The sequence below is a fragment of the Actinia tenebrosa genome, unplaced genomic scaffold (assembly GCF_029948245.1).
Source record: "Actinia tenebrosa isolate PJP-AT-01 unplaced genomic scaffold, QUT_ActTen_1.0 PGA_scaffold12__29_contigs__length_12842862, whole genome shotgun sequence".
NCBI lineage: Eukaryota > Metazoa > Cnidaria > Anthozoa > Actiniaria > Actiniidae > Actinia > Actinia tenebrosa.
Window position 1 is genome coordinate 3,794,648 of NW_028292572.1, and position 27,892 is coordinate 3,822,539.

Below are 27,892 nucleotides of genomic sequence, written 5' to 3' on the forward strand. Positions count from 1 at the left end.
AATTTCTATATTGGATCATATTGAATCACAGCAACGATAAAACAAAGCAAAAAGAAAGTAGAGGCCATTCTTATTTGTTCTAGGATGGCTTTCAAATCCAAGAAAGCATTCAGTAAGGCTTATAAGCACTTTAACATCAGTTAGATCCATAGCTCTTATTAACCGAGTGCGAGGTCCATACCGTCAATTATGGACCGAGTTTTTTTCCACTGACTTATCGCCCAAGCGCGTAGCGCGCGGGCCATAAAAAAGGGGGGAAAAAAACGAGGATCCATAACTTACGTTACGAAACGAGCAAACGAGGTTAATAAGATATTTATTATATGGCAAGGTATTAAGATTAAAAAGAGGCGAAGCAAATTTTCTGAAGTACTAGTTAACAAAAGTTAGGCTTTCTTTAACAAAACATGTCAATGCAAAGCAAAAAAGGCATCAAAAAAGACCTTCAAACTTCAAACTCAAGATCTTCACCACCAAGATGAAAAATACTACAACCTTCCGTTTGTTTTCCTGCCTTTTATTGGGAAAAAACTCAAAAACTCTCTCCAGAAATGAACGAGAAGCTTTGGAAAACTACGGCTCGCTGAACATGGATAGTATTCGTCAATTTTCAACGTTTTGACTGTTTGAAGCAGGCCGCCATTTGCACAATGGCAGAAGTCATGAAGACGGCACACTTTCGACTCAATTAAAAAAGGTACTGCCAAATATCCTGTCCAAAAATGCATTCAAATTCAAGTGTGTTAACGAAAGAAACTACTGGGGTTTTCACCCGATCGATTCAGATAAGTTCAAACTTGACGTTGTAAGCTTATTGAAATAACAAATTTACGTTAAATCTACTTGTAAACCTATCTTTATTTCATTTACTGAATTAGCCGATATTCTCCGCCATTTAATTTGTAGTTTGACATAGTAGTTTTAGTTTTAGCATAGTTAGTTTTTCTAGTTTTCTCTAGTCGTACAAAATCGCTCAACTAGCGCCATGTAGAGCCTTGATTGAAAGAGTTGTCGCTTGTATGAAAGAGTTGTCGTTTGTTTGAAATTAGTATAGGTTTTACATTAAATGCCAGTGACTTTCAGTTATCTTTAATTAGTTATTGAAGGTTTCACGACGATTTTCATACAGAAATTTTTTAATGAAGATTTGAATGTTTTAAGATATCATAAATACGTACACTCCGTGAATCATTTCATTTTTCGGTCCGTACCGTAAGTTATGGACCGCAAATTGACCAATCATAGCGTGTGAAATAACCTTGCCATATAATTAATACATTTATTTTCTGAATCTTTTACTAGAGAAAAAAAGCAACCATAAATGACGTATGTTATAATATTAACGAATAAAGGGAAGATCATGTAACGCTATTTTTGCGGCGCTGTTTTGTTACATGCACTTATGCATAAACTTGTGTTGAACATTCTCTAATCAATCTACACACATTTTTGTAAGACTAACTCAAACTACAATAACTAAATTGATTAATTATACACCGTGAAAAGAGCTCTTTTACTTCGACGAAGGACTAGGTGTATAATGGTGTATAATTTACCATTTTATCATTGACTGTTTCATTAGAATACACCGAGGCATCTCGCACTAGTTTTAGCTAGTTATCTCTTCCTATCATAACTAACACAATCCTAATTGTAGTTTATATGTCTATAGTTTATTCGCAAAAAAACGTTAAAACTGTCCAAATTAAGCTAGCGAATATAAGGTTGCAAAAAACATGAATATAGTTTTGAACGCAGTAACAAAATCTTTTAACTCTTAGAAATCCATGAATCTATATCTTTTTCTTGACCTTTATTTTCTCGGGTTTTCCGAATTCGCTCTGGCGGTTCCCAAGTTTGTCATCAACCCATGTACTATTTTCCTCATCGAAGCTAGCCTCCTGGATACGCTCTACATTACAAGTTAGCATCTTATCTTGACTTTTTTCTGCTCGATCAAGAACTTGGTCAACATTCTCTCCAATGCCAGGAGCATCGCTTGCAAGCTGCAAGACACTCAGAAAGCATGAAAGATTGCATCGTGGGGTCTTTCTTAGTTCGTTGATTGCTGAGACGATTTTAGCCATGTATGTGACTATAAAACAATAAAAGAAAGTCGTGTTTGTTAAGAAAGACTATGAAAATAAATAATGTCATTACTGCTCGATATTGGACTTTGTTAATTGATGCAATTACATTTACGATTTACCCCATTACCCCCCTCAACTCTAAAATCTCTATTACCCAGCCAACAAATGAAAAACGTTGCATGGCATGTGAGACAGAAATTGTCACATTGAATCAACTTCCGTTAGTCTTATTTCTTACCTAAAATTAGTCCAATGACTACAATGTTGGCAGCCATGAGCACAACTGTAACTATGAGAGCATCAGTTTTGCTGTTAATGCTGGATGACGTCTCCTCCAATGGGATCTTCAGCAGCATACCAACGGTGAAGTTCACAGAACTCGCTAGCAAAGAAAGCATTTGTAGCCAATGCTCAAACTTATTTTCAATTGGTTTATACAAAGCGAAGATCACGGCGTAGACTCCGGATAAGATGGTTGTCACTCCTAAGCCCATGCGACTTTCAACTTGGAACAGAATCAAAAACAAAGAAACCAAAATCTTTCTCATTAATTCAAGGATCTCCCAATACCAACAAGATGGCGAGTAGTTTTCATACAAGAATTTAGTTCCTTGCAAAACAGGAAAGGTGCTTTCGTGATTTCCTTTCTTCCGTGCTTCTCTCTCGCGCTTGAGGATAACAAGCAAGAACAACGGAAAGATGAAGGTGTACAGCAAGGCTACTCTGCTGAGGTTTCCATAGATTTTGTGAGTTTTATCATCACACTCGATGGAATAGTCTGCTCGGAGGTACGACCTGCATTGGCTATTCGAATGGGAACACAGTTCGTGACAGGATTCGGGCAATATCTTGAAAATTTGGGAACAAGTAGATGGAAAGGTGATGAACAGAACAAGGAATAAACATTTGTAGCTTTGTACTTTGGCATTGAACATCTTGTCAATCTTGGCAGACACGCTTAATGTATTATTACGATTTATCTGAATTCTCTTCAAAACAAGAACGATAAGACAACAGGACACAACTATAGCACAGAAGGCGATGCTGATGAGAAACTGAGCATATGCATTTGTATGCATCGAGTTAGATACACAGCTTGGGGGGAGAATCTGCAAGAGATTAAGCTGAATCATCTTGGCATACTTCATGATCGAAAGAAGTGGACCTGGCAAGCTGATGTAGGACAAGGAGTCAAAGGTAGATGAAGACACTTGATAGAATCCGATGACAATTTTCAGACGTGCAAGAATAATGTCAGTTAATGTCCTCCCCTGTGAATATTTGCCTTTCTTATCTCCTAATATGACAAACAATAGAAGAGTGAAGACAACAACAATTAGGATTATTTGTCCTGCAATCCAGGGAATGGTTGGACACTTTTCGCATGTTGATAGAAAAGGAAAGTAACCTGCTGCACAGATGGCACAGAGAGGGCCTTCATAACCGGCTATGCACTGGGAATATAAACCACCCATGCAGGACTCGGCAACAGGACAAGCATAGGCTATAGGAATGCTGCCTTTGAACATTATGAAATTGGAATCGTAGTCTTTATCCGTAATTTGCAGTTCTGCAGAAAACTTTTGATATTGCTCCAATATTTCCTTTGAGCTCCACTTCCAGTAGAATCCTGGTTCTAAATGTATTGTTTCATTTACACATACGTAACCTTTGGTGCAGATAAGACAGCCTTCAAAGCGATTGAGTCGGTAATAGTCGTCAAAACAGCTACAGGCACGAAAACCAGCAAACTTATTCAGCTCCGTTCCTGTTAAATGCAATATAATGGCATAATTAGAATAAAAAAATGCTCGAACCAGTATGAACTGTCAGTTATTATGCGAAATAAAATGCTATATGACGTGCTCTCATCTATTAAGTTATCTTCTATGGTATGAAATCGGCATGCCGATAATGCGTCGTGAAGAATGCCATTAAAACTCATTCATTTATACAAACATTTTATTAATAAGAAACCATTGAATACCTAATGGGCATGACTGACAATCTGTCTCAGCTCGTCCTGGGGCTCTATCCGGTGCAACGTATTTTCCATGAGGGCATTCTTTACACCCCACGCCGTGTGACTTGATACCAGTGTACAACATCTCATTTTGGTAAAATCCACCTAAAATAAAAATAAATCGACAGAGCTCTATATTAAATAGTCGTACTAGCGCTTTCGCACTAATTTAGGACAGTTTTCACTCTCCCAAGCTACCACAACATGAAATGTTCTATAAACACAAGGTAGACAACACTTGTAACATAGGAGAGAACAACGTATCATACAAAATCAATTCACATATGATGTCACACTACAGTGGTGAAAGTCTTTCATCTCGAAAAATAAATCCAATCTCACTTCTATAGGAAGCTATATCATAAGTAATTACCTGCAGGGCAGCTTTCACATCGATTACCAGAACTGGAAATGTATGTTCCAAGTTTACAAAAGGAGCATTTGGTCTCAAAAATATCTAACACCTTACATATATAACCAGAAGCGGCTAGAATTTTATCATAATCCTCGTCATCAGAAATAATGGAAGAACTTTCCAAATCAGATGATAGCCTATATAAAGAGAAGGTATCAAAATTATCTTTCTTAAAATATATATATAAAAAAATCTAAAAAGCTTTTCGCTGTCGTATCACAGCGTGTGACAATCACAACAGAGCTAGGCTCCAAATTAAGTGAAAGCCCAGAGATCGAATTAGATTTTAGAAGTTGATTTTTGAGGAGGGAGGAAAACCGGAGGACACGGAGAAAAATCCACGAAGTACAGGAGATAACCAACAAACAACTCTACTCACATCGAGATCGGCAGGACTCGAACTCGGGCCGCATTTGTGAGAGGCGGCGCATTAGCAGCGCACGCCACCAGTGCTTCCCATGACTTTGAATTTAAAGAGCATTTTTGGATGGTGTACGTCGGATCAAAGCTGTTTTTAAAACATGATTATGTATACACACTTGCACGTTTTGTGGATGTTGTACGCTCTATGTTGAATGAAGTACTTGGTGATATGTACTGCATAGCCACACACGGCATGCAGGGAGCTCTTCCACGTAAGTATTTGTATATACTTTGGGCACTAGTAATTTTATCGCTAACCATTGCAATGGCCGGTCAACGCCTCATTAATCTTAACATTAATAAATCGCGCAACTGATATTGCTTTGATACACCAACCTTACTAAAACTAGATTTGCATATTCTTACAAGACAAATGAGATAATGGGATGCGACACAGTTGAAATAAGCAAAGGGTGTTTGAGCATGGTGTCGATTAGAAACCTGGGAAAAGAACCAAAAAAATATTTTAGCATTTTTTTAGTTGTAAATATTATGAAATAAACAATTACAACATAAGCCAAAGTATAGTTTTCTACTAGTTCATTGATTTTTTTTTTTTTTTTTTTTTTTTTTGCAAGAAATACCCGGTACATATACTTACACTGTTTTTAAAGATTCGTGGAAGAACGTGCTGTGTGCGATTTGCTTCAATGGATTATCAGATAAATTTCTGTGGGATGTGATAATTAGAAAAAAATATATAAATATTTTCAGTTACAGATTTGCAACTTTGGTGCAAGGAACGGTGGCGTAGTATCAACGCACTACCCCTTTTTATTGTGTTGGTAAGTGTAACGTAAGCAAATAGCGTAGTTCGCACGCAGTTTGCGCATTCACAATAACAAAGAAGGCCCTGTGGCCAGGGTAGACTGGGATACCTAGAAGGAGAATTGGAGAGGCTGGTCTCAACATGCATGTGGTACTTAGCTCATGTGAGCTTCCAAAAATATCAGTTGATAAAGTAGGCACTGCATGCCAACGACTTCGTAATATTTGATGTGATTGCTGTGTGTTGATCTACTGACGGTTTTGTTCAACGACGCTCACAGAAAAAATAATTTCCTCCAAGTCCCTGGCCCCCTAAGGTGTTATCCCTGTATACGTAACTCTAAAAGAGTTGCAGGCTCTGCGATTATTTCCTACTACTAAATGGTGTTGCGTTGTGCATGTCAGAATATTTGACAAGTTGCCCAAACTTGCCCGCTGTCATGAAACTGCAGTACTCGACTAAAGAATAAATGTATTTCACTCCATTAGAAATGATACTAATTCCATTAGAAATATCATTCAACTCGTATTTATTCGGGTGTATAAATCATTGATTGTTTCTTGAAGCAAATTACCCATTAATTTAAAGAGATGACGTTCTTTTGTCTCATAGCGATGAACTGCTGAAGTCCTAAGAAATAAGTATATAACACCTAAAAACTATTTTATATACACGGTCGAATTATGGACATTTTGTTTGCAATTTCGTTCAGAAAGGTTTATTTTCTCGAATAAGGTCACATTGGGTGGGTAAAAATATACATTTCAGATACACACGCACACACACACACACACACACACACACACACACACACACACATATATATATATAGATATCTTCTATCGGGCCAACAAACCCACCCAATGTGTGATTGAAGTCTCATAAGAGACTTGGTAGCTCAGTGGTAAGAGAATGGCACCGGAATCGCCAGGGCGCGAATTCAAATCCCGATCAATACTCAGAATTTCTTGAGTCTTTCAATTTGCAGTTGCATAAGTTGCTTCATATCAAGATCAGCTCAATTTGATACATTACAACCGCATAACAAGTATATATTTCATATATATTCTCAAACATTTTGATAGCTAAAAAAAAGTTGAAATATCTTCAACTGCAATTGGAATTGTCTTTAAAATATGTGAGTTGCAATCTAGTAGATCAAATGGAACACTATGAAGTTCAAGTCTGGAGCCCAGAAAGAGTTGCGGAGCACCGACTCAAGAAAACTTGAGCAGTATTTGCATCAACTTAATAGCTATTCCTCAAACCTTTTGTCGGTTTAATCGATGGAAGAACTGAAGTAAGTAAGTAAGTAAGCTTACGGCTCTTTCTCGATATGATCTGACCAACCACTAATATAATTATTTGTATCTATCTCGTCTCTCTATAATCGTTTGTAGAATTCACTCAATGACGCTGCTGATTAACTTGATTTTGTATATTTCTTTGTAGAAAGTATAGAACCCATATAGATACTAAATATCCCGTACATACTTTATTATAAAGAATCTCACAACTTTCTGTGCCTGTTGCTTGTGAAATTAACTTTAAGCCTTTCATAAAGTTTCAAGCACTATTTGCATCAACTTAATTGCTATTCCTCAAACCTTTATAGGTTTAAACGATGGTGGAACTAAAGTAACAAGTACGTTAAAGGTTTGCGGCACTTTCTCAGCATAAATGACCAACCACTGAATTATTTGAATCTATCTCGTCTCTCTATAATTAATGTAGTTCTCACTCAATGACCCTACCATAGTTAATAGATTATAGTTAAGAGGTCATAGATTTCTGATGTACTTGATTTTTGTAATGCATTAGTAAGATCGATTGATCGAAAATGAAAATGACAATTTTATTTTGCACCCTTAATTGCATATAATATACATATATAATACAAAACGTTATAACCTTAACTTAGGTGCCACCAAACTGAGGTAACTTAAAAGCTAATCAAAACCATTTGAGATGGTCAATAAAAGTTTTAGTTTACCTATAGAGCTTATAAAACACAATCTACAAAACAAATATACACATACAGTAAATGACGTACACAAGTGAATTGAATGGATAGAACTGTAGTGCAATAATGTTAGAGTGTTGATCATCACAGTGAATAAGCGATCTAGGCGAACGCTGTAAAGAAAGACCTGAAAAAATGATTTCAGGCTTCAACGGGAATCAAACCCATTACCTCCGCGATGCCGGTGCGATGCATTCTTTAATGATCAACACTCTAACATAGCAAATATATGCATACACAATATACATATGCATATACATGCATATCCAGCCAGCTGCAACGCATCCGGCTGTATATAAAATAAAAGTATAAACATATATTATATACTTATAACATATACAAGCAAAAAAATAGATAAATTTATAAATAGATAATATTATACAATTGGACGAAAAAAGAAATTATGATGGATTTAATTATTTTGATTATTAAAGATGTTTTTGTATGATCGATAGAATCGATCGATCTGTCTGACTGTCTGTCTGTCTGTCGGTCTGTGTTTTCTAATTATTTGTAACATAGAATTATTTCGGCTACGCCTCGTGCTTTTATACCTGATAAAATGCACCTACTCGTTTTTTAAACACTACATAAAAAGCAATACTTGTATTGGGATCGAGAACGTTTTAATTGACGACAACGACAAGAACAGTAGATTGTTAAATGAAATAGTTTCTTGTTGGTTGTTGTTACATTCATAATAATTTGTCTTATCAACCATAGATTTAATACATATGTTCCGAGCTTTCGGCCTACTCGACCATCCTCAGGGAAATGAAAAACGTTACATATTGACAAAGAAAAAAGCGATCAAATCATGGCATATGTGCGCGCGCATTAAATTAAACTAATTCAGTAGATTGTTGTTTTCAAAGGAGTTTGCAAAACGAATTTTGGACCCTTAAAACCGGCTGAAACGAGGCCATATGATGACGAAACAACTGGCATCGAGCTCAAAGCAATTCAAAGTGATCACGTGGTAAACAATCCATACATCTCATTGATTGAGAGGGTGGCGACGCACTTTGGGCCTACCCTCTTAATATTTAGTAAAAAGAAAATACAACAGAAACTGGACTCCCTGTTTTAATGAAGTATTTTTTATGTTTGATAGCATGAGCTTATGAAATCAGCAAAAATATGGTTCTAAATTTTAACAAATTCCTATGAGTTATATACCAAAATGTACAGGTTCTGTTTTATTTCAAGGAGAAACGATTTTCTAGCTTGACCCCGGTTATGTCATGGATTTTCTCTTGTAAAATACATATAATAGCGTACATTCAACTCAAAAAATACGGTGTTTTTTTCCAATAGAATTCAATCTAAACCATATAATACAGTCCGTGAATAGTTGAATTAACTGAATCCACTTCTGTTTTTTGCCTAGATAGTCATTATTTTTAGAAAAGATTCAAAAACCGTGTTTTTGAGACATGATTTGTATGGGCTTACATGAGGGGGCGTGAGCTAGAAATCGTAGCTGACCAAATGTTAACAGATTTTGTCTGATGTGTTTATTCATAATATTCGTAATAATTCGTAATAAAACACGGATAGACAGATCCAAGTGAGTAATCACTGATTTATTCGGTCTACTGACCAGCATTTTCCCAGTCACAAACCAAATATTCTCCTACAGCCCATGATTTACTATACTTACATTGTTTCTAGACTTGTTGCACCGGTAAAGCTTTCGTTTGTTAGGATTTCAATATTGTTGCTATTCATCATTCTAAAACAAAATTGAATCGGTCGACAGCTCGGTAATATTACTTGACTTATAAAAAGCATAATCAAACAAATATGATATAACCAAATAAAGTTAAACCCAGCCTACAATTACCTATTTATATCATCGCTTACAAGTCACGACATTTAATAGCAGTTATTATGGACGCATGCAAATGAGTTGCAGATGAGACAACAAGCATTGTATCGGCCCGCTAGCCTTACTTGCATCATACTTAAAACCAAAGAATTTCTCATACGGGCTGAACTGTAATAACAGCTATTATTTAATTTATGGCTATTTCTCTACCCAGGCTTACAAATATCCTTTTATCAGAAATTGTTTATCATCCGTTCGCTTATTGGTTATTGTATTTTTCTATGGTCGATAGGGGGACAGATCAATAAGCTGACGTCCACGAGCGCGTGCTCTTTCAATTTTAATCAATAAAAAACGTTAAAAAACAAAACCTCGCTGCACTCATGGTTCCACTTGAGTTTGGATCGAATGCTAACGCCACTACATGTTCGAAAGCAGCACATGGGCCTTAGAAAATAGACCTCTATTTGCTAAACCCACCTCGCCATGGCCACTTATCAGTTCCAACCTGATGGTTGTGACTATCAGCCAAATTGCCATTGGTTACTCGATTATTTATCATTTATTTACATCAATCACTCTTATTCATTAGCCATTCCTTTTAGACATACTTACAATTGCTCTAGTTTTGAGTTGAACAAGAATGCTCCGTCTTTTATATACTTTATTCTGTTTTTAGATACGAAGCTGAAATATATCCTTGATTTAGAAATCTTTTAAACATAAATGACATGATAAAGAATACAATATTATGTAAGATGACAATGGCCCTCAATACTTACAGATATAAAAGATTGGGATTTTGGCTTAAATCTGGGATTCTTCTTAACTTAGCTTCATGCATGGACCTGCCAAAGATAATGAAAAAAAAATTGAAACCCGCTCCAGCTTTCACGTCGTAAAACCACAAAACTTTTTTTTTTCTTAAATAATGATATCGATTCTTATTCAAGAAATTTGATGTTTCCAAAGGTAACCGATTTCTGTCAGGCAGTTTTTGAAAAATTCACTGATTTCGGTTTATTCAATATAATTTCCAATACCCATTAATTTATAACATCTTATCATATTACAGGGATCCCAATTTTGATTAAAGTGAATGGTGAAAATAAAATCGGAAAAGTTAAATATATATATATATATATTTAAATTGGACATCAAGATTATGTCCTCCGTAATGCGAAACAGTAAAAAATAAATAATAATAAAAAATAAATAAAAAAAAAAAAAAAAAACAATAAAACTTTTTTACGCGCGCGCCTTTGTTTTCCCATAACTTCCCTATGGTATTTGATGTTGTTCTTATGTATACATACTCTGACAAGGGAGGAAACTTCAGTCGCCATATTTGAACAAACAACTCACTTTCAACCACGAACTCCACAAAAAAACTAGATCATTGAAATTGTACTTAACGATCTTTTGGTTATCTATATTAAGAGTTTTACGTTTTTATATAGAGGATTTTTTACCGCAATGAAAGTAATAAAATAGATATGCTTACTTTGCTAGCAGCCAAAGAGAAAATAAGCTGGACAGAAGATATACGTCGTTCGTGAGCTTGATTACTCAACTATATTAATTTTTTATTTTTTTTCAGGCCATATAAAACGAAACCAAACTGATGTTAGCTAAACTGATAATTCATTCATTGAAATATTTTCATTTACAATCAGGACTTCTAAAACGAAAAGCACTAACAATTTAGCATCGACTTTTGCTTACCAGCTGTCATGATGATGCAGTTTTCTCTTGAAAAAGTCCGGAAATGTCCAAAACTTTCAAGTTAAATGAAAGACATCCATTTTGATCTTCACTAAACCTCATTTTTCAAAGTAAAACCAACCAAAAAAGCAATAAAAGTTCGACCATAGAGCTAGAGGACTTGTGGAATGAATTTTCAAGTACAAGACTAGCCCTGTGGGGGGGGGGGGGGGGGGGGGGGCCTTGTGGTGGGTCGTGTACACGCTCCAAAAATCCGGCTGTGCCGGAGAGTAGTAAGGTCGAAATTCGTTCTTGCCCGAGTCCTACGCAGGTAAGAACCTTTGAGATTACATCGCTGAAAATTTTCTGCAAGCGATAAATTTTCTGCACGAAAATTTCAATCATAGAAATCTTGGAGGAAGGGCCAAAAGAGTTTTAAATAAATGAATCCCCCATCGTAGGGATCATTTTGATCAAGTTTTTTGTGCAGTTCGAGGTTTAAAAGACGATGAAATCGTGGTTTAAAGTGAGTTGATTGTTCAAATATGGCGACTAAAGTTTCCTCTTTTGTCAGAGTATATATTTATTTCAATAAAGTTAGTCACCAAAAACCTATAAAGCTGACCACTGAGGATCATGGGAAACAATTCAACGAGTAAAGCTTTTGATACAAACTGCAGCTTGAGGATGCTGAGAAGAGGTGAAACTGTAACTGGTAAAAGATGTGCAAGTCCATATACAGTTATAAATCGGTGGAAACATGAAAAATGTATCTACCCATAATCCTTGTCGGCCTTAGCTTTATAGCTTTTCAGATGACTAACTTTATTGAAATAAGTATATATACATAAGATCAACATCAGATACCATAGGAAAATTGTATAGGAAAACAAAGGCGCGCGCGAAAAACAAAATGTTCTAATGTATTTTTTATTGTGAGTTTTTTACTTATTTGCATTACGGAGGACATCTTGATCGCGAATTAAATAAATATATATATATATATATTATTTAATTTTTCCGATTTTGTTTTCACCATTCAATTTAATCAAAATTGGGCTCCCTATGATCAAATTAGATGCAATATTTGTGAATTAAGGGTAATTTGATGAATAAGTTAAAGTTAAAAGGTCAGAATCCAAGATGACAGCCTGATATGTAGTAGCAAGAGAATATGAAGTAAGAGAGCTTATTATATGGCAAGGTAATTTCACGCGCTATGATTTGTCAATTTGCGGTCCATAACTTACGGTACGGACCGAAAAATAAAATGGTTCACTGAGTGTACGTACTTATGATCTTTTAAAACATTTAAATCTTTATCAAAAAAATATATTTCGGGATGAAAATCGTCGGAAAACCTTCAATAAATAATTAAAGATAACTGAAAGTCACTGGCATTTAATGTAAAACTTATCAAACAAGCGACAACTCTTTCATACAAGCGAAACTCTTTCGATCAAGGCTTTATACGGCACTAGTTGAGCGATTTTGTACGACTAGAAAAAACTAGAAAAAGTAACTATGCTAAATCTAAAACTATGTCAAACTACGAACTAAAGGTTGGTGAACAGCGGCTAATTCAGTAAATAAAATAAGATAGGTTTACAAGTAGAATTAACGTAAATTCGTTATTTCAGTGAGCTAACAACGTCCAGTTTGAACTTATCTGAATCGATCGGGTGAAGAGGCCAGTAGTTTCTTTCGTAAACGTTTTAAGCAGTTTTCTAGGCTCATCCGCTCTTGAAGTATGTCCATATTTCAGTAATATTTCACCCCCACTTGAATTTGAATGTTTTTTTTAGACAGGAGAGTTGGCAGTACCTTTTATAATTGAGTCGAAAGTGTGCCTTCTTCATGACTTCAGCCATTGTACATATGGCGGCCTGCTTCAAACAGTCAAAACGTTGAAAATTGACGAAAACTATCCATGTTCAGCCAGCCGTAATTTTCCAAAGCTTGTCATTCATTTCTGGAGACAGTTTTAGAGTTTGTTTTCTCAAAAAAAGGCAGGAAAAGAAGCGGAAGGCTGTAGTATTTTTCATCTTGGTTGTGAAAATCTTGAAGTTTGAAGTACGACAGTTTTCTTCTCAATCTCATGTTGATTTCTTGAGGTCTTCTTTTGATGCCTTTTTTGCTTTGCATTTATATGTTTTGCAAAATAAAGCCTCACTTTTGTTAACTAGTATTTCAGAAAACTTTAAATTTTAGCTAAATTCTTTCAAAGTAAACTAAAACTTCGCCTTTTGAGCGACTCAAACACTACATGACTTTTGGCAAGTACAGGAAGCCCTTCCAATGCAGTTCTCGTTTGACATGCGCTGTCAACTTTACTTTTTGTTGCTTCGCCTCTTTTTGATCTCAATGCCTTTCCATATAATAAATATCTTATTAACCTCGTTTGCTCGGTCCGTACCGTAAGTTATGGATCCTCGTTTTTTCCACTTTTTTATGGCCCGCGCGCTACGCGCTTGGGCCATAAGGCAGTGGAAAAAACTCGGTCCATAACTTACGGTACGGACCGAGCAAACGAGGTTAATAAGAGCTATATATCCCTGTGACCCATGAAAGTTTCTTGAAAATATATTTTTAGCTCCGCGCGCTAGACTGAGCTATTTTAGCATGCGAATCTTGATTGGTCAAAGTTCTAGTGATGTCATGGCTACACAAGAGATCGGCAGTGACAAAGCAAGCTTCACGCAGTTGACAAAACAAACTTTATTCAATTTGACGAGAAAATGTGTTTAGAGGAACTCCTTGAGAAATTCTGAAAGATATTTGAAGGAATCCATTATAACAGCATATGTAAAAAATACTCAGCTGAGACAACATCATTCAAGCTGGTTTTTAAATCAAAACAATGGTCGCTCGATTGAGACTCAATCATTTTGGAGTTGATTGCAGTTATAGATGAGACTTTAAGTTATTCCACAATTTTCCACCTAAACTGAAATAGAGTTAATATTGCTGCATCCCAAGAACACGTACTTCTGACCTGAACTTCAGTGTTTTCAAAATGACAAGTTATCTAATGGACATCTAAATGAAGATAGATTGGACTCGTTTACAAAAGAGCCGGATTTTCGATCAACAAACTTGTTGAATTCACTGAGTCAAGAGTTTAAAAAACTTTAAACTTGAGAAAAAATTTAGCATTTACTGTTGGAATCAGTTGTTTACCAGAAAAAAGAAGAGGTTTTAAGATTGCTGAAAACAGTCAAGCTGCTCGGAATAGAAAAATTAAACATAAAGGCACAAATACGCCGAACTGAGAGCATCTGGCAGAAAATATCGCAAGTAAAATGCCCTTCAATCAGGTAAAAATAATCTCTTTTTTATTAGTTTGAATCCTCAAATACTAAGTTTGATTCACTTTTTGTACTTCGGCGATATTGTGATTGTATTTCTATTGTCTGTTTGGGACTTTAGAAGTTGAAAAGTTATGAAAAAAAAACATTGAGGCGCGGAGCGAAATTTCATGGTGCAAAATTTGAAAGAAAGTTCTAGTTTTATAATAGTCAAACTTTTTCATTAATTCGCCTTTTCTCAATGGGCAATGTCTTTTGCATAAACTGACACACCGTATTTTGGCAAGCTAAACATATTTAATAATTGTGAAAAATCACTTCAGTGCCTCTTGTAGTTTTTTCCTCTCTGAAAACAGAAAATTTTCTTCGGCACATTTCGGTGCAAATAGTTTTTCTGATTCGTGTATGAAACAAAATACTGGTCTTGTTCATCGTCTTCTTAATTACTTTAACTTCCACTTTATTTACTATAGAAAACACTACGGTAAATGCTTTTTTAGCTGTATTCACTGTAGGTTTTTCGCTATTTTCATCGTATTTTTTATTGCGGTTTCTTTTCCCATGGCGTCTTCGCTGTTTTTAGCGCTTGTTCGTATGTGACTGAAAACCATCCTGATTTGATCTTTTTCGATGCTCTTTTACAATTAAGAACACATGATACTTTAAGAATTTCAACTTTTTACTGATTTTGAAGATATTCTTCTCGTCGGGAACTAAACAGCTTTCGCTCGCATGGAAGTACTACAACCCCCCCCCCCGGTACTACAACTCTGAGCAGCAATAAGGGATCGCATGTTAAAAATAGCTCAGGTTTGTGCGCGCAGGTTTTCAAGAAACTTTCATGGTTACAGACCCATGTATGGGAGATGTGCTCTCTTACTTAATATTCTCTTGGTAGTAGCAGTAATTTTTATCTCAAATTTCATTACTCCCTATTAAGCGGTCACCCTCGGGACTAGAAAAAGTGGCCGCTTAATAGAGGTTGATCGCTTAATAGAGGTTCAATAAAAAAAATTGTGTTTTCGGCAATTAACTATATTGTATTGAATTTACACAGTAAAATGGATCGTTCGACTCTTAATACTGTGCACTGTTAATTAGAATTACTTTTAGATATAACAAAACACAATTAGCGATTAGTGCGCATAGGAGGTCTACTCGCAAGCCAATCCACAAAAATGAGATACAGAATGGTGAAACTGTTCTTGGGCATATTCCAAAACTTATGGCTTTATGGGTGTCAAAATTTCTAAAGAGAGCGACGAATCATGGCAAAGTTGTTGTGAAAGGCAATCGTGTGAACAGAGAGGCAGGTTACGGTTTGGAAATTCTAAGTGAGTACTGCGTCACAGGAGACGAGTGGCTTAAGACAAAACTTGAGGAGCAAGGATTTTTATAGGCGTACACTATTGTTATCTTGTAGCAGAACAGAACGTAGAGCTTTAATACTTTACATTTTTATATGCTGTGGTAGAGAGCGGATATTTAAGTCTTGTTTGATTGTCGTTATAGCTAATTAACCTAATGTTACAACGAATTAAATTACAATTATTCTTGTCATTATCAATTTTTTACCTATTCATTCTAACATCTCACGTAAAGCATTTCAACACAAGGCTTACTGGCTGCTTAACAGAGGTAATAAAAACAATAAATATTACCGTTGCGGTAGGAAAATAGTGACCGTGACAGCTTAATAGAGGTGCCCATTGAATAGAGGTACTAATAACACTAATTTAGTGGCATATTTTTTGGGACTTCGAAAGGTGGCCGCTGAATAGAGGGTGACCGCTTAATAGGTGGCCGCTTAATAGAGGTCCCACTGTAGTTTCGATCATAAAACCTTCTATAATAGAGAAAGAACCCTTTTCGGTCTATTGGGTTTGTGGTTTTTAGGTTATTTTCTGAAATAAATAGATTTTAAGTGCCTATGACACCTAACTTAAAATTTTCAGCATTGATTCTAATAGAGGTAAAACGATGAATAGTAAAATATTTTGATATGACGTCAAAGAAGACATCATTAAATATACAAAACTTTTCAGAGGCAGTAAAATATCCTGTATATAACATCATTATCTTACTTAAAATTTAAAGAAAGGTTGTAGAAAAAAAATATCAAGTAATATTAGCGTTTCGATTTCCATGTGATGGCAGATATGGCAAACTGAAATGCCTCCTTTGCATGAGGTCACGTCATTCACATTTTGGGAGTGTAAACCTTGAGTATATCCGATTTAAATCACTCAAACCATTTAAACTTTACTATTCAACTTTTCACTTCATTTAGAAATATTATTGCTGAACATTTTGAATTAGGTGTCATATGCACTTGAAAGAAATTCAATATGGCGTCCAAGATAGCGGATCCAAGATATCGAATACAAAAGCAGCAAATTTATTTCTAAAGATAATTTATCCGCGTATAATTTCCATTTTTCGTAAAATGTCTTTTAAAGACCCATTGCCACTTACCGTGATGCATCACAATTTGTTTACATTTTCAATCGTGTCACCACTGAAAATACAATTCTAATCTTTTGAATAAACTCTTAAAAAAATGTAAAAGAATCATTTTTGTGCCTTAATGCTATGTCGGAAAAGGATTTAATATGAAGTTATTATTCAATATATCAATCTTTGAATTTCATGGACCACGAAATTCATCTGTGACCGCGGTGCATCACGGTAAGTGGCAATGGGTCTTTAACCTGAAAAAAAAAAGCTATTTCTACCAAAAAGGAACACAATTAATTGAATTTTATAAACTTCTAGTATTTATGACGTGTGTATTACGTCATAATTCGTAACCATAGATACATGAAGTTCTAGATTTTATTAAAGGTAGCCCAATCTAGGTTTCTGTGGTGGTATGTTATAAGAAAATGTATGGCGATCATTAAAAAGCTCAACACAATCATCAAAGTGTTAAATAAGATAAAGAAATCTTAGCCGAGCTTTTAAAAGTAGTATCTCTTTCGCCCTGTGCACTTAGATTTTGAAATTAACCAGTTTCATCGTTTTTTCCTTCACTGTTAAGAAAGCAGGCAAGGTAGGAGACTCGGCATCCCAACACTGTAAAGCTCTGAGTCCTCGTAAATCTTCGAATCCCTATTCGATTGCGATAATTCCTTTAGATTCTTTCTCTCACATCCCTATAGAGATACTACCGTTCTAAGGGTAAGCTAAGTTCTAAAGGTACTTTGTTTCACATTTTGATGATTGTGTTGAGCTTTTAAATCATCGCCATACATTTTCTTATAACGTGACAGCATTGAAACCTAGCTTGGTCTTATATTATATTATATTATTATATTATTATTGGTTTCATATTATGCTTTATTAAAAGTTTAAGCTATTTTGCAATATATATGACGTCACTATGACGTCATGATAATATGTTTTGCGTTGCTAATGACAATTTAAGACAGCATATATTAAATTGCAACTAAATTGATTCACAATGACGTCGTATAACGTCATAGTGACACCAAAGTGTCTGCAGTAACTTTATGTCAGATATAATTTTTTTTCTGTAAATTGGGGGTCATACACCAAGTAGTTTAAGAGTTACAGAGGGCGGGCCTCGAAAGCCTACCCCCTCCCATCCCCTGTCCCAGGAAACATAAAAAAAGCTGGGTCTGAATAGGGTTAAAACGAGTGCTTTACTTACAAAATTACCAATTCTCCAAGATTTGTAAACACAGCAGTCTGATTTTCCAGATCGAACATATTAAATGAGAACCTCCTTGATGCATGAAAATACAAAATGCAAGAAGATAAATAAAATCAGATATTTATTAGTGGATGACGACATTGATTATTGCCACTTACACAGTTGTTACTTGAGTCAGATTTCCTAGGTATGGTAGTGTTGTTAATGAATTATTTTGCATTGTTCTGGCGAAAAGAAAACATTATATTTGATACATAGCACAGTATTTTAAAAAGAACATCAAGGTCATGAAAGCAAGGTTAAACTTTTCGAGTCAAACTTTATTTGGGTCATTCAAATTGAACTTCAGCACATAGAATGCACTCAAGGTTGATTAATTAACTAACATAGTTAACTAACACTTGTCCTCAAATAGCCTCTCGCACTTCTGTTGTCGGTCCAAAATCCACTGTTAAAATAACTAACCATTTTGTTTGTACCACTTCTAATGTTGTATATTGTTTTAAACGTACCCGCAGCGCTGTAATCTTTTGTATGTGGGCGAGACTGGCCACCGTCTTGGTGATCGCATTTGCAATCATCTTTATGATATTCGCAATAACGATCACACCGAACCAGTTTCCCGCCATTTCAATCTAACTAACCATTGTCTTTCTGACTTCATTGTTTTCATTGCTTACCATCAATCACTTGACTTTTTGGAGTTTACTGGGGGGCAAACAAGCGGTTGATTGGGGGACAACTAGCATAGCGGATGCTAAGTCAAAACATATCAAAATAAGCCCTTAAACTATTGTATTTGACTACTTTCACGACATCAAACCAGAATACAAGAGATCAAAACAACCCCCAGGATTCTGCAAGCCATCAAAAAAGAGCTTACCGGAGGTGACGTTATTGATAACAACCTATATAGTTAAGAAGTTCTATGAATATGCATAAACTAAAGAAAGGATTATGAAAAATGATGACCAGCCTAGACTTAGTCCGCTGGTCAATATAATCATGATACATACAGACAAATAAAACTTGCAATAATAATAATAATAATAATAATAATAATAATAATAATAATAATAATAATAATAGTAATAATAATAATAATAACAATAATAATAATAATAATAATAATAATAATAATAACAATAATAAGAACAATTACAAATACAGACAGGGAAGTGAACTTTCTTATAGAACGATGTCAGAAATGGATTTTAAGCCAGAACGTTAACATAGTCAAGAAGTTCTATGAATATGCATAAGCTGAAGAAAGGATTGAAAAAAAATGATGAACTTAACCAGCCTAGACTTAGTCCGCTGGTCAATGTAAACATGATATATACAGACAAATAAAACTTGCCATAATAATAATAATAATAATAATAATAATAATAATAATAATAATAATATTAATAATAATAATCGTGATGGTGTGATTTCTTCACTTTACCTATATATATATATATATATACATATATATATATTGCAGAAACGTTGTAGTATACATTTATACATATATCTAATTTATTCAGTATATTTAATTATATGCAAAACAGAAAAATCGCTTTATTTATCGTTTGTTTCATTCAATGACTGTCAAAATATTTTTATCTTGTCTTTTAGATCGTACAGATTATAAATTAGTTGGTTTTAAACGTTTACACTTGATTGCAGAAAGGTTGTAGTATACATTTATACAGATACCTAATGAGATGCAAGATATCAAATGAGAAGCAGAACGTAAAACATGCTTAAATACGATTGCTTAACCACTACATTTTGTGGAAAATACTTTTATAACTTGATCATGACTTTGTGCAATAAGTAATGTCTATTCGGGTACATGGGCTAATGACTCGTAGTTCATTCTGCCTCGAGAAGATTAATGGCTGAATCTACCATTAGTATAATGGTAGATTAATTTATTTCAAATAATTTTCTAACGAGGCCAATCTACTCTGGACAAAAAAGTTAAAAGTTAATATGCCCTTAAAGTATTTGATGGTAAGGAAAGTAATTATCTTAAATCAGAAACTCATTCTTGTTCTCGCGAAAAGAAATTGGCAAAAGAGCAACATTAAAACATCTTCAAAACAAAATTCAATGCTTGTAAATTTGACAGACTGAAAAGCTAAAAAAAATAAAATTCGGGTATTAAATAATTTCAATTAATTCATTGATGCAGCTATGAGCAGACTTCTTGAAATGCTTTTTTTTTCTTTCTTTCTTTCTTTCTTTCTTTCTTTCTTTCTTTCTTTCTTTCTTTCTTTCTTTCTTTCTTTCTTACTTTTTTTTCTTTTTTTTTTTTTCAAATAAAAAATTCCGTATATATTCTTACAATCTGGTGGTTGACTAAATAATACAACATTTATCCCCACTAACTATCATCGTGCATGACCTCCCATAGCTAAAACAAATCCTTGGACGATACTTTAAGTACTTATTCTACATGAAGTATATACTTGAGTGGTAAGCTAAGATATTTCTTGATTTAAATGATGTCAAGGTTTACACTTCCAATATATGCTAATGAGTTTGACGTCTATTAAGGCTTAATATTTAAGTTTACAAAATTCAACTGGTTCACATAAACAGTATTTAAAAAGCATTATTATTTTACTCATCGTTTACATCAAAATTATTTTAGATTTGTTTTCTCATAATGGCCAGCATTTAGTATCACTAGTTACTACAACAACGTTCAAATACCTTAATAGTAGTCACACTCATTAACATATTAGTAGTAAGAACCTTCATAGGTTAAAGACCCATCACTCAAATCAAGAAATATTTTACCAATCATCTAATTACTTCATGTACCATCGTGCTCTCCTAACTAGCCGCGTGCACCATAAATAGATTTGCGCACTCTAAGCACTGACCATTGCTTAATTGGCCCAACATGTTGGAGCGTTTGAACACTATGTTGCGCGTTGTTGGGACTGGTTGGACGTTGTTCGATGTTGTTGAGTGAAGTTTGAAGCTCGTCAAACTTTTGAGCCAACAAGTCACACATTTTGGTTTTTGCTTCGTGGTCATCGAAGCTTAGCCCAACAATGTTGCGTTCGTTTGGACAGCAAGTCCAAACAAAGTCGCTCTGACGCACGCGCACTGCACGCCGTATCCATGGAGATTTCAATCAAACAACCAAACAAACGCAATTTAAAGAGGTTGAAATGGGAAAGGCTGGGTAATAGGATGAATGTTAAAGAAATTATTTGTAAGTCATTCTTAACATTTATAAACCCTGAAGTGTATTCAGTGATCACAAGTCTAAAATTCAAACTCAAACTATTTCCACGGTTAATCGTTCTCTTCCTTGCCACCAGGGTTTTCCATAGGGATCTCCAGTTATCCTTCTTTTGTAAAAACGAACATATATATGAGTTTAATGTTGTGCGTTGTAAATAGTAAATGTAGTGCAGGTATTTCGTGTGGAGGGAACCTCACGGAAGAGCCCTTGCAAATGTTAGCTGTATATGGAAATATGGCTAGTTTGGTTGGTTGGTTGGTTGACCATATCTAATGACAACATTTCTTGTATTTTACTTACATTAAGCTTACAGATTGAAGTCCATTCAAGCTATAAAAATCGGCGTTGTGTATTAGGTTGTTTCCTACATGCCTTAAAATTAGAGATAAACTAAGTTAAGGTGGCTGAACACTGCGATGAAAAATGCGCATCAATTGTTTACCCCGTCTTATGCATTATACGTTTTCACAAAACTGCATGAATCGATCATCTAGTATATAACTATGTGGTACGAAGCATTTTAGTGTTGAACGCTCTGCAAGGCTGAAATTGTTCTCTAAACGAAAACAAATATTTCATCACTATCACGTGTTATGACGTCCGATCTCATTAAAAACTGCATCAAACATTAATTCAATCTTTATGTGACTTATCTGCAAAAAAGATTTGCAATCGGATAAAACACGTTTATGCACCAGCGTTCCAAACGTGGAAGGTAGCGGTCAAGTGTGAGGGGGTCCAGTCACCTTAAGTTGTCTTGTGACTGCATTTTCTGTATGGTGTGTATATGTATTGTTATATTAAATATTTTGCGTTTAAGCGGTCAAGCTGTCAAACATGGCAAGTTCCGTGTATTCCTTATTTCTTACAGTGGGTACGACACTGATTTTTTTACTTTTTTTTGAGATTTTTTTAAATTCTGACACTTCTTTCTTTTTTTGTTCTAGCGGCTAAACAAAGGAAATAGACTATTTTTCAACTTACGGCCGTCTGATGCTCCTTTATTCTCTATTAATTTCCCTTGTTTTGACTACACATTTTCTGTCGTTGCTGTTGTTGTTGTTGTTATTTGTTTTGTGTTTTTTTTTTTGTGTTTTTGTTTTTGTTTTGTTTTTGTTTTTTTCCGCCAAAAAGCCATATCTGCGGCTTGAGGATGCTAGAGAGTTTAGAAATTGCATGAGGAGAATTTTTCAAGCTCAATATTTTTTAAGCAAAAAATCAAGAATAATGTTTACAACCCAAAGCGTCGACAAAGAAATACCTGCATAATTAGGTTGCTAAACGTGCCAATTAATTGATGCTCAAGTTAACTAAATTCGCTTCAAACCACTTGGTGATTTTACATAGTGAAATCCCTTTGACTATTAGATGCTTTGAATAATGTTTTTAGATTTATATACGTCTGATGAAGTCGGCTAGCCTGCGTGCAGCACGACTTCTAGATCACCAAAATCTTATCGAATCTAATCCAATTAATAGCCATAGTGAAGTTTAAGTAATATATTTTCTAAGTTCCGTCACTTGTTCCCTTACAACAATCTACAAAACACTGATAAACTTCGGGTACGCAGTTCGAGAATCAGTGAATGAGCTGAAATTGCGTGACACTTATATTTGTAGGCATTGCGTGATCCTGGATATGTTTTGGCTTAGTTATATTCATAGAATTATCAGAGTCTGCTGATATCGATAGTAAAACATTTTCTCGGTTACAGATTTTATCAATTTATACCTATACCGTGTCTTAATTATCAAGCTTTCCTCTTTTGAAAGGCAACTTGGTCATTTACAGCGAAAATCGTTGCATTGCGACCAGCCGTTTCGAAACCCTGATTGAATTAATGGTCTTTTCCGAGCCGTCAATCATTTTCGGTTTATGCAAATGATCTACGTGCACGATCGCTCACCTTTGGCCATCAACGCATGTTTTTTTTCGAAAATCTAAAATGACTTGCTAATAGTTCAAGGGATTGCGATAGAGAGTTGTTTTTCTAAGAATTCTTCCTTTGATTAAAGTCATTCGTGTTGCTCATCGTTATCAAACTCAGAATTGTTTGTGCTACAATATTTATCGATCATGAGCAAAATGTCCAACCGCTTTACACTGATGACATCATTGCAGATCTTGCGTGCTCTAGTGCAAACGTTGAGAAATTATTACTTGGACTGAATACTAATAAAGCTACTGGCCCTGATGGTGTAACAGCACGATTGCTTCGTAAGGCGGCTCCTTCAATTTCAACCTCACTTTCATGCCTGTTAAACATGTCTCTCAACAGAGGAAAGTTACCATGCGACTGGTAGCGTGCTAATATTACTCCAGTGTTTAAAAAAGGCGAGAAGGAACTTGTCACTAATTATCGACCAATTTCTCTCACTTCTCTGGTTGTGAAGACCCTAGAAAAGCTTGTTGTTAACCACATCCTGTCGTATCTCGAGGATCACATTCTGCTTAGTCAACATCAATATGGGTTCCGAGTTGGCTTTTCAAGTACATCCCAACTTATTCACTTATTCCACACATGGGCGTCAGCTCTGGATAAGGGCAAAACATCAGATGTTGTCCTTTTGGATTTTGAGAAAGCTTTTGACTCTGTTCCGCATGTTCATCTCATCTCAAAGCTACAGCAGTCTGGGAATCGTGGTTAAATTATTGAATGGCCGAGTGACTTCTTACATGAACGATATCAACGTGTTGTATTAGAGGGTGAAAGTTCCAACTGGACTAAGGTTTCGTCTGAAGTGCGTCTGGAGTGCCTCAGGGAAGTATTGTCGGACCGATGCTGTTTTTGCTGTACGTGAATGATATACCAGAGAATCTAACATGAGCCAGTGAAATGTTTGCCGACGACACACTATTATTCAACTCTAGCAAATCATCTGATGTCTCCCAACCTATCCAAGAAAGTTTATCGCGTATCTCTGCTTGGTGCAACAAATGGCTTCTGAAAATTAATGCCGAGAAATGCGAATGTATGCGAATCACCAGAGCAAAAACACCAACATCTTGCTCCTACAACATAAACTCGACATCACTTAATCAAGTTCATACCCATAAACACCTTGGAGTCACACTATCATCTGATTTATCTTGGAAAACTCATGTACTAACAGTTGCTGCTAAATTGAGCAAAATTCTTGGTCTATTGAAGCGTACTTTTGGGAAATGTTCGGAGGCAATAATAACTGGTTAAAAATCTATGGTTCGTCCAATCATTGAGCATGCATGCCCTGTATGGAATCCACACCAACAATGCCTATCTGATAAACTTAAAAGAATTCAAAGGAATGTCTCAAGATGGATTTTAGGCAGTTCCATTGAGTACAATGAACGTTTGAAATACCTAGAATGGCCAAGTCTTCACTCTCGTCGTGACTTTCTTAGCTTAGTTCAATTATCTAAGTTTATAAATGGTTCTTCTAAAGACAAATTACAAGATTACTTAGTATTTTCTAAAGGTCGTACTTGGTTTACTCATGACCACAAAATTTGGACACCATATGCTCGAACTAACATCTACAAATTCTCCTTTTGGAATAGGTATATTAATACATGGAACGATATGCCAGAACATTTACTCATTTGCTCTACTGAATGCATTTATTTATTTATTTGCCACTCCAAGTCCCCAGTAAAGAAGTTTATGTTGAGTTTCTACGTCTTTCAACAATTAAATTACTTCAGCTGGCTGTTCCCGCTTCAATTTACCCGTACTTATTTTGCCACAAATCCCGAAAAATATAACTGATATTCGAACCTTTAGATATCAATATTGAATAAGAATTCACAGAAAAAAATTTAAAGCGCAAAAAACACTTAAATCAAGAAGAGTCTGTTGCTCCTTTGACGTCACAAGCCCTGTTTCCCTCGTCACTCGGTCATGTTTTGGGCATTGCACATTTAACCGCTCGAAAAAAAAATTAGAAAGAAGTGCCAAAATAAAAAAATTATTTCGACATCTCTCCTAGAATGACTTATATTTTGATATAGAAAAGTAAAAAGAAAAGTGTCATATGCAGATTAAGGTTTTTTTCTATCTTAAGAGCACATAATGATTTGCTGTTTTCCTTCTGTTTAGAGAAAAGATTTGAAGAGAAATAATGCTTCAAGTGAATTTATTTCGAAACTAAATCGCCAAAAACAACATTTTTGCATGTACAGGTATAGTGACTAAAATAAAATATATCGCAAAAAGCGCAAAATGTTTCCCCAGCATAAAAAAATACATTTTTCAAAACAGCCGTTGACTGTAATTTTATAAGATTTAGAGAGATGGCACATGATGAAACTCGCAGTTTTTGAGATGTACTCACGAACATTGCTTTTTATTTGTGCTAATATGTTTTGAATTGTGCGATTTTTTCTGCATCACGCGCTACTTAAAACCAAAAGTAGAACAAATTTCAAATTTTGAGTCTTGCCGCCTTATGTTCGATTCTTACAGAAATACGATCTCGATGCTTGTGGTGCTACGTATTTAGAAATTGTTGCCAAGACGAACTATTTCGTTAACAATAACATACGTGAAAAAAAAAAAACTAAATTCTGATTGGCTTAGAGCAGTTAAAACGTAATACAAAAAAGGTGTAGTTCAGTGCAGAAAAGTGTAATACAATGCATATTACAAACGGAATTCTCGCTTTTGATTGGAATAATAAACAATAGCCAGTAAGCCAAAAAGATGACAGATTTTTATGACGACAGATTTGAGGAAAATTTGAAGCAAATCGAGGGGGAAATTGGCAGTCATTTTATCTTAGGTGAAATTAAGCAAATATTTTACTGATTTTACTATCAAAAACAAAAAAACAAAAACCAGTTTAAAAAAGGAAAGCACAAGTAAAATTACATAGTTATTGCTGAATATATGGAAGAAATAGTGAGAAGAAAACAAAGTATGACATGAATTGAGGGAAATGAGCTAAGCCGATCTAAAAAAAAAAAAAAAATTCTAGCGATTCATTGCCGAATTAAAGCAAAAACTAAAACCTCGACCTAAACATAGACCAAAAACAATTTAAGAAATTATTTTATGTAGTCAAAGATGGATGAAGAAGTGTTCTTCAAGAATTCAGGTGTGTGTTTTTTTAGCAAACAATCGTATATTTTTATTTTCTTTTTCTTTTTTTTGACAAGCATTTTTCTCGACGAATCGACAAATCAAAGACTTTCTCTCAAAACTTTTTATATTTCTATAGATAAGCTTGATTTTATTTTAATGCTGGAGGAAATACAACACGGAGAGCATATACGACAACAAAGTTTTACTCCTTTATTTAGCTTTGTAAATCTTTAACAATTCGGTTGTTTTTAACCAACGTACTATCGTATGTTTTTCATTCAAGAAAAAGTGCACCAGCTTTGTTTGCGTCCTATCGCGGGGTCCCATCGGCAAAACAAAGAAGACTTTCATTTAATAATGTTATATCTTTCCACACATAATTTATTTTAATCATTGAATGAAATATAATTTTACACCAAATATTCAACTGTTTATTAAAGCTGTTCGAGCAAGTATGGCTATAAAAATGAGCTTAAATTTGTGTTGTTGAGAGATGTTATTGTATAAAGACCTTGTCTTTAACTTTAAAAAGCTAAAGAATATTCAAAAACATTTACAAACGCCAATTTACTGACAACAAATTCGTCATGTTGTATTTTGCATTGCCTTTTGCATTATTTTCTATTTTGTCTCAGTTGTTCTTGTCAAGTTTAACTGAATGTAAACTTCGTCTTGTTCTGTAAAAGACATAAGTAAGCCTAATTTTTTCTGCTCGCCTTAACCAGTTTTCAAGTCTGTTTTTTAGTCTTGATTTGTCCTAAATATCCAGATTTTCGATTTCAATGAAAGACATCCGAGGTAAATTTCACTAAACTTGATATTTAATTGGACTATCTCTAGTTATCTTTCGTTTTTCTTAAAGTAAAAGAGAATCAAAGCCTAAAACTGTCGGCCCTGGAAAATTTTGTAGAAGAGAATAACAAAACTAGCCACTGATTGTGGTGGTGAGTTTTGTACAAAACTCCTAAGTGGGAGAGTATACTTGCGCAAAAAAGGAAAAAAATAAAAAAAAAACACAACAACAACAACAACAATGTAGTGCATTTTGATTCGATTTCACTGCATGGTTTTTATTATGGGAGAAATTATCTTCATCTCGAATAAAAAGTATTTGAAGATTTTTTCCGCGATCTTATTTTTACCTTTCAGTTTCATTCAAATTGTTCTCCCTGTGACTTCCGTATTGGGAGCTCCGCTTTTAGGCAGTGCCTAAATATATATATTACCGATACTAACTAACTGAGTTAACTTACAATTCTTTCACCGATCGAAGTCCCTCAAATGCCCCTTTTTTCAATATCTTGATTTTGTTTC

General features: G+C 34.8%; 1 protein-coding gene across 1 annotated transcript; it reads right to left on the minus strand.

The window, feature by feature from the left end:
- Positions 1 to 53: 53 nt before the first annotated feature.
- Positions 54 to 27,887, minus strand: LOC116286591 (uncharacterized). The gene is made up of 13 exons (XM_089028290.1): positions 27,832 to 27,887; positions 21,816 to 21,887; positions 18,421 to 18,486; positions 18,260 to 18,334; positions 10,357 to 10,422; positions 10,190 to 10,261; positions 9,407 to 9,478; positions 5,553 to 5,621; positions 5,318 to 5,392; positions 4,487 to 4,665; positions 4,078 to 4,218; positions 2,329 to 3,858; positions 54 to 2,095 (listed from the first exon to the last, which is right to left on the minus strand). Exons 3-13 carry the CDS (start codon positions 18,480 to 18,482, stop codon positions 1,794 to 1,796), a joined length of 2,643 nt encoding a protein of 880 aa, XP_088884416.1. The 5' UTR covers positions 18,483 to 18,486; positions 21,816 to 21,887; positions 27,832 to 27,887; the 3' UTR covers positions 54 to 1,793.
- Positions 27,888 to 27,892: the final 5 nt, after the last annotated feature.

Coding starts and splice junctions, on each gene's coding strand:
- LOC116286591 (XM_089028290.1), bottom strand. CDS start 18,482: ATGCAAAATAATTCATTAACAACACTACCATACCTAGGAAATCTGACT. Junction 9,479..10,189: donor AACTCAAAACTAGAGCAATT/GTAAGTATGTCT, acceptor ATTTTGTTTTAG/AATGATGAATAGCAACAATA. Junction 5,393..5,552: donor CACGAATCTTTAAAAACAGT/GTAAGTATATGT, acceptor TTCTTTTCCCAG/GTTTCTAATCGACACCATGC.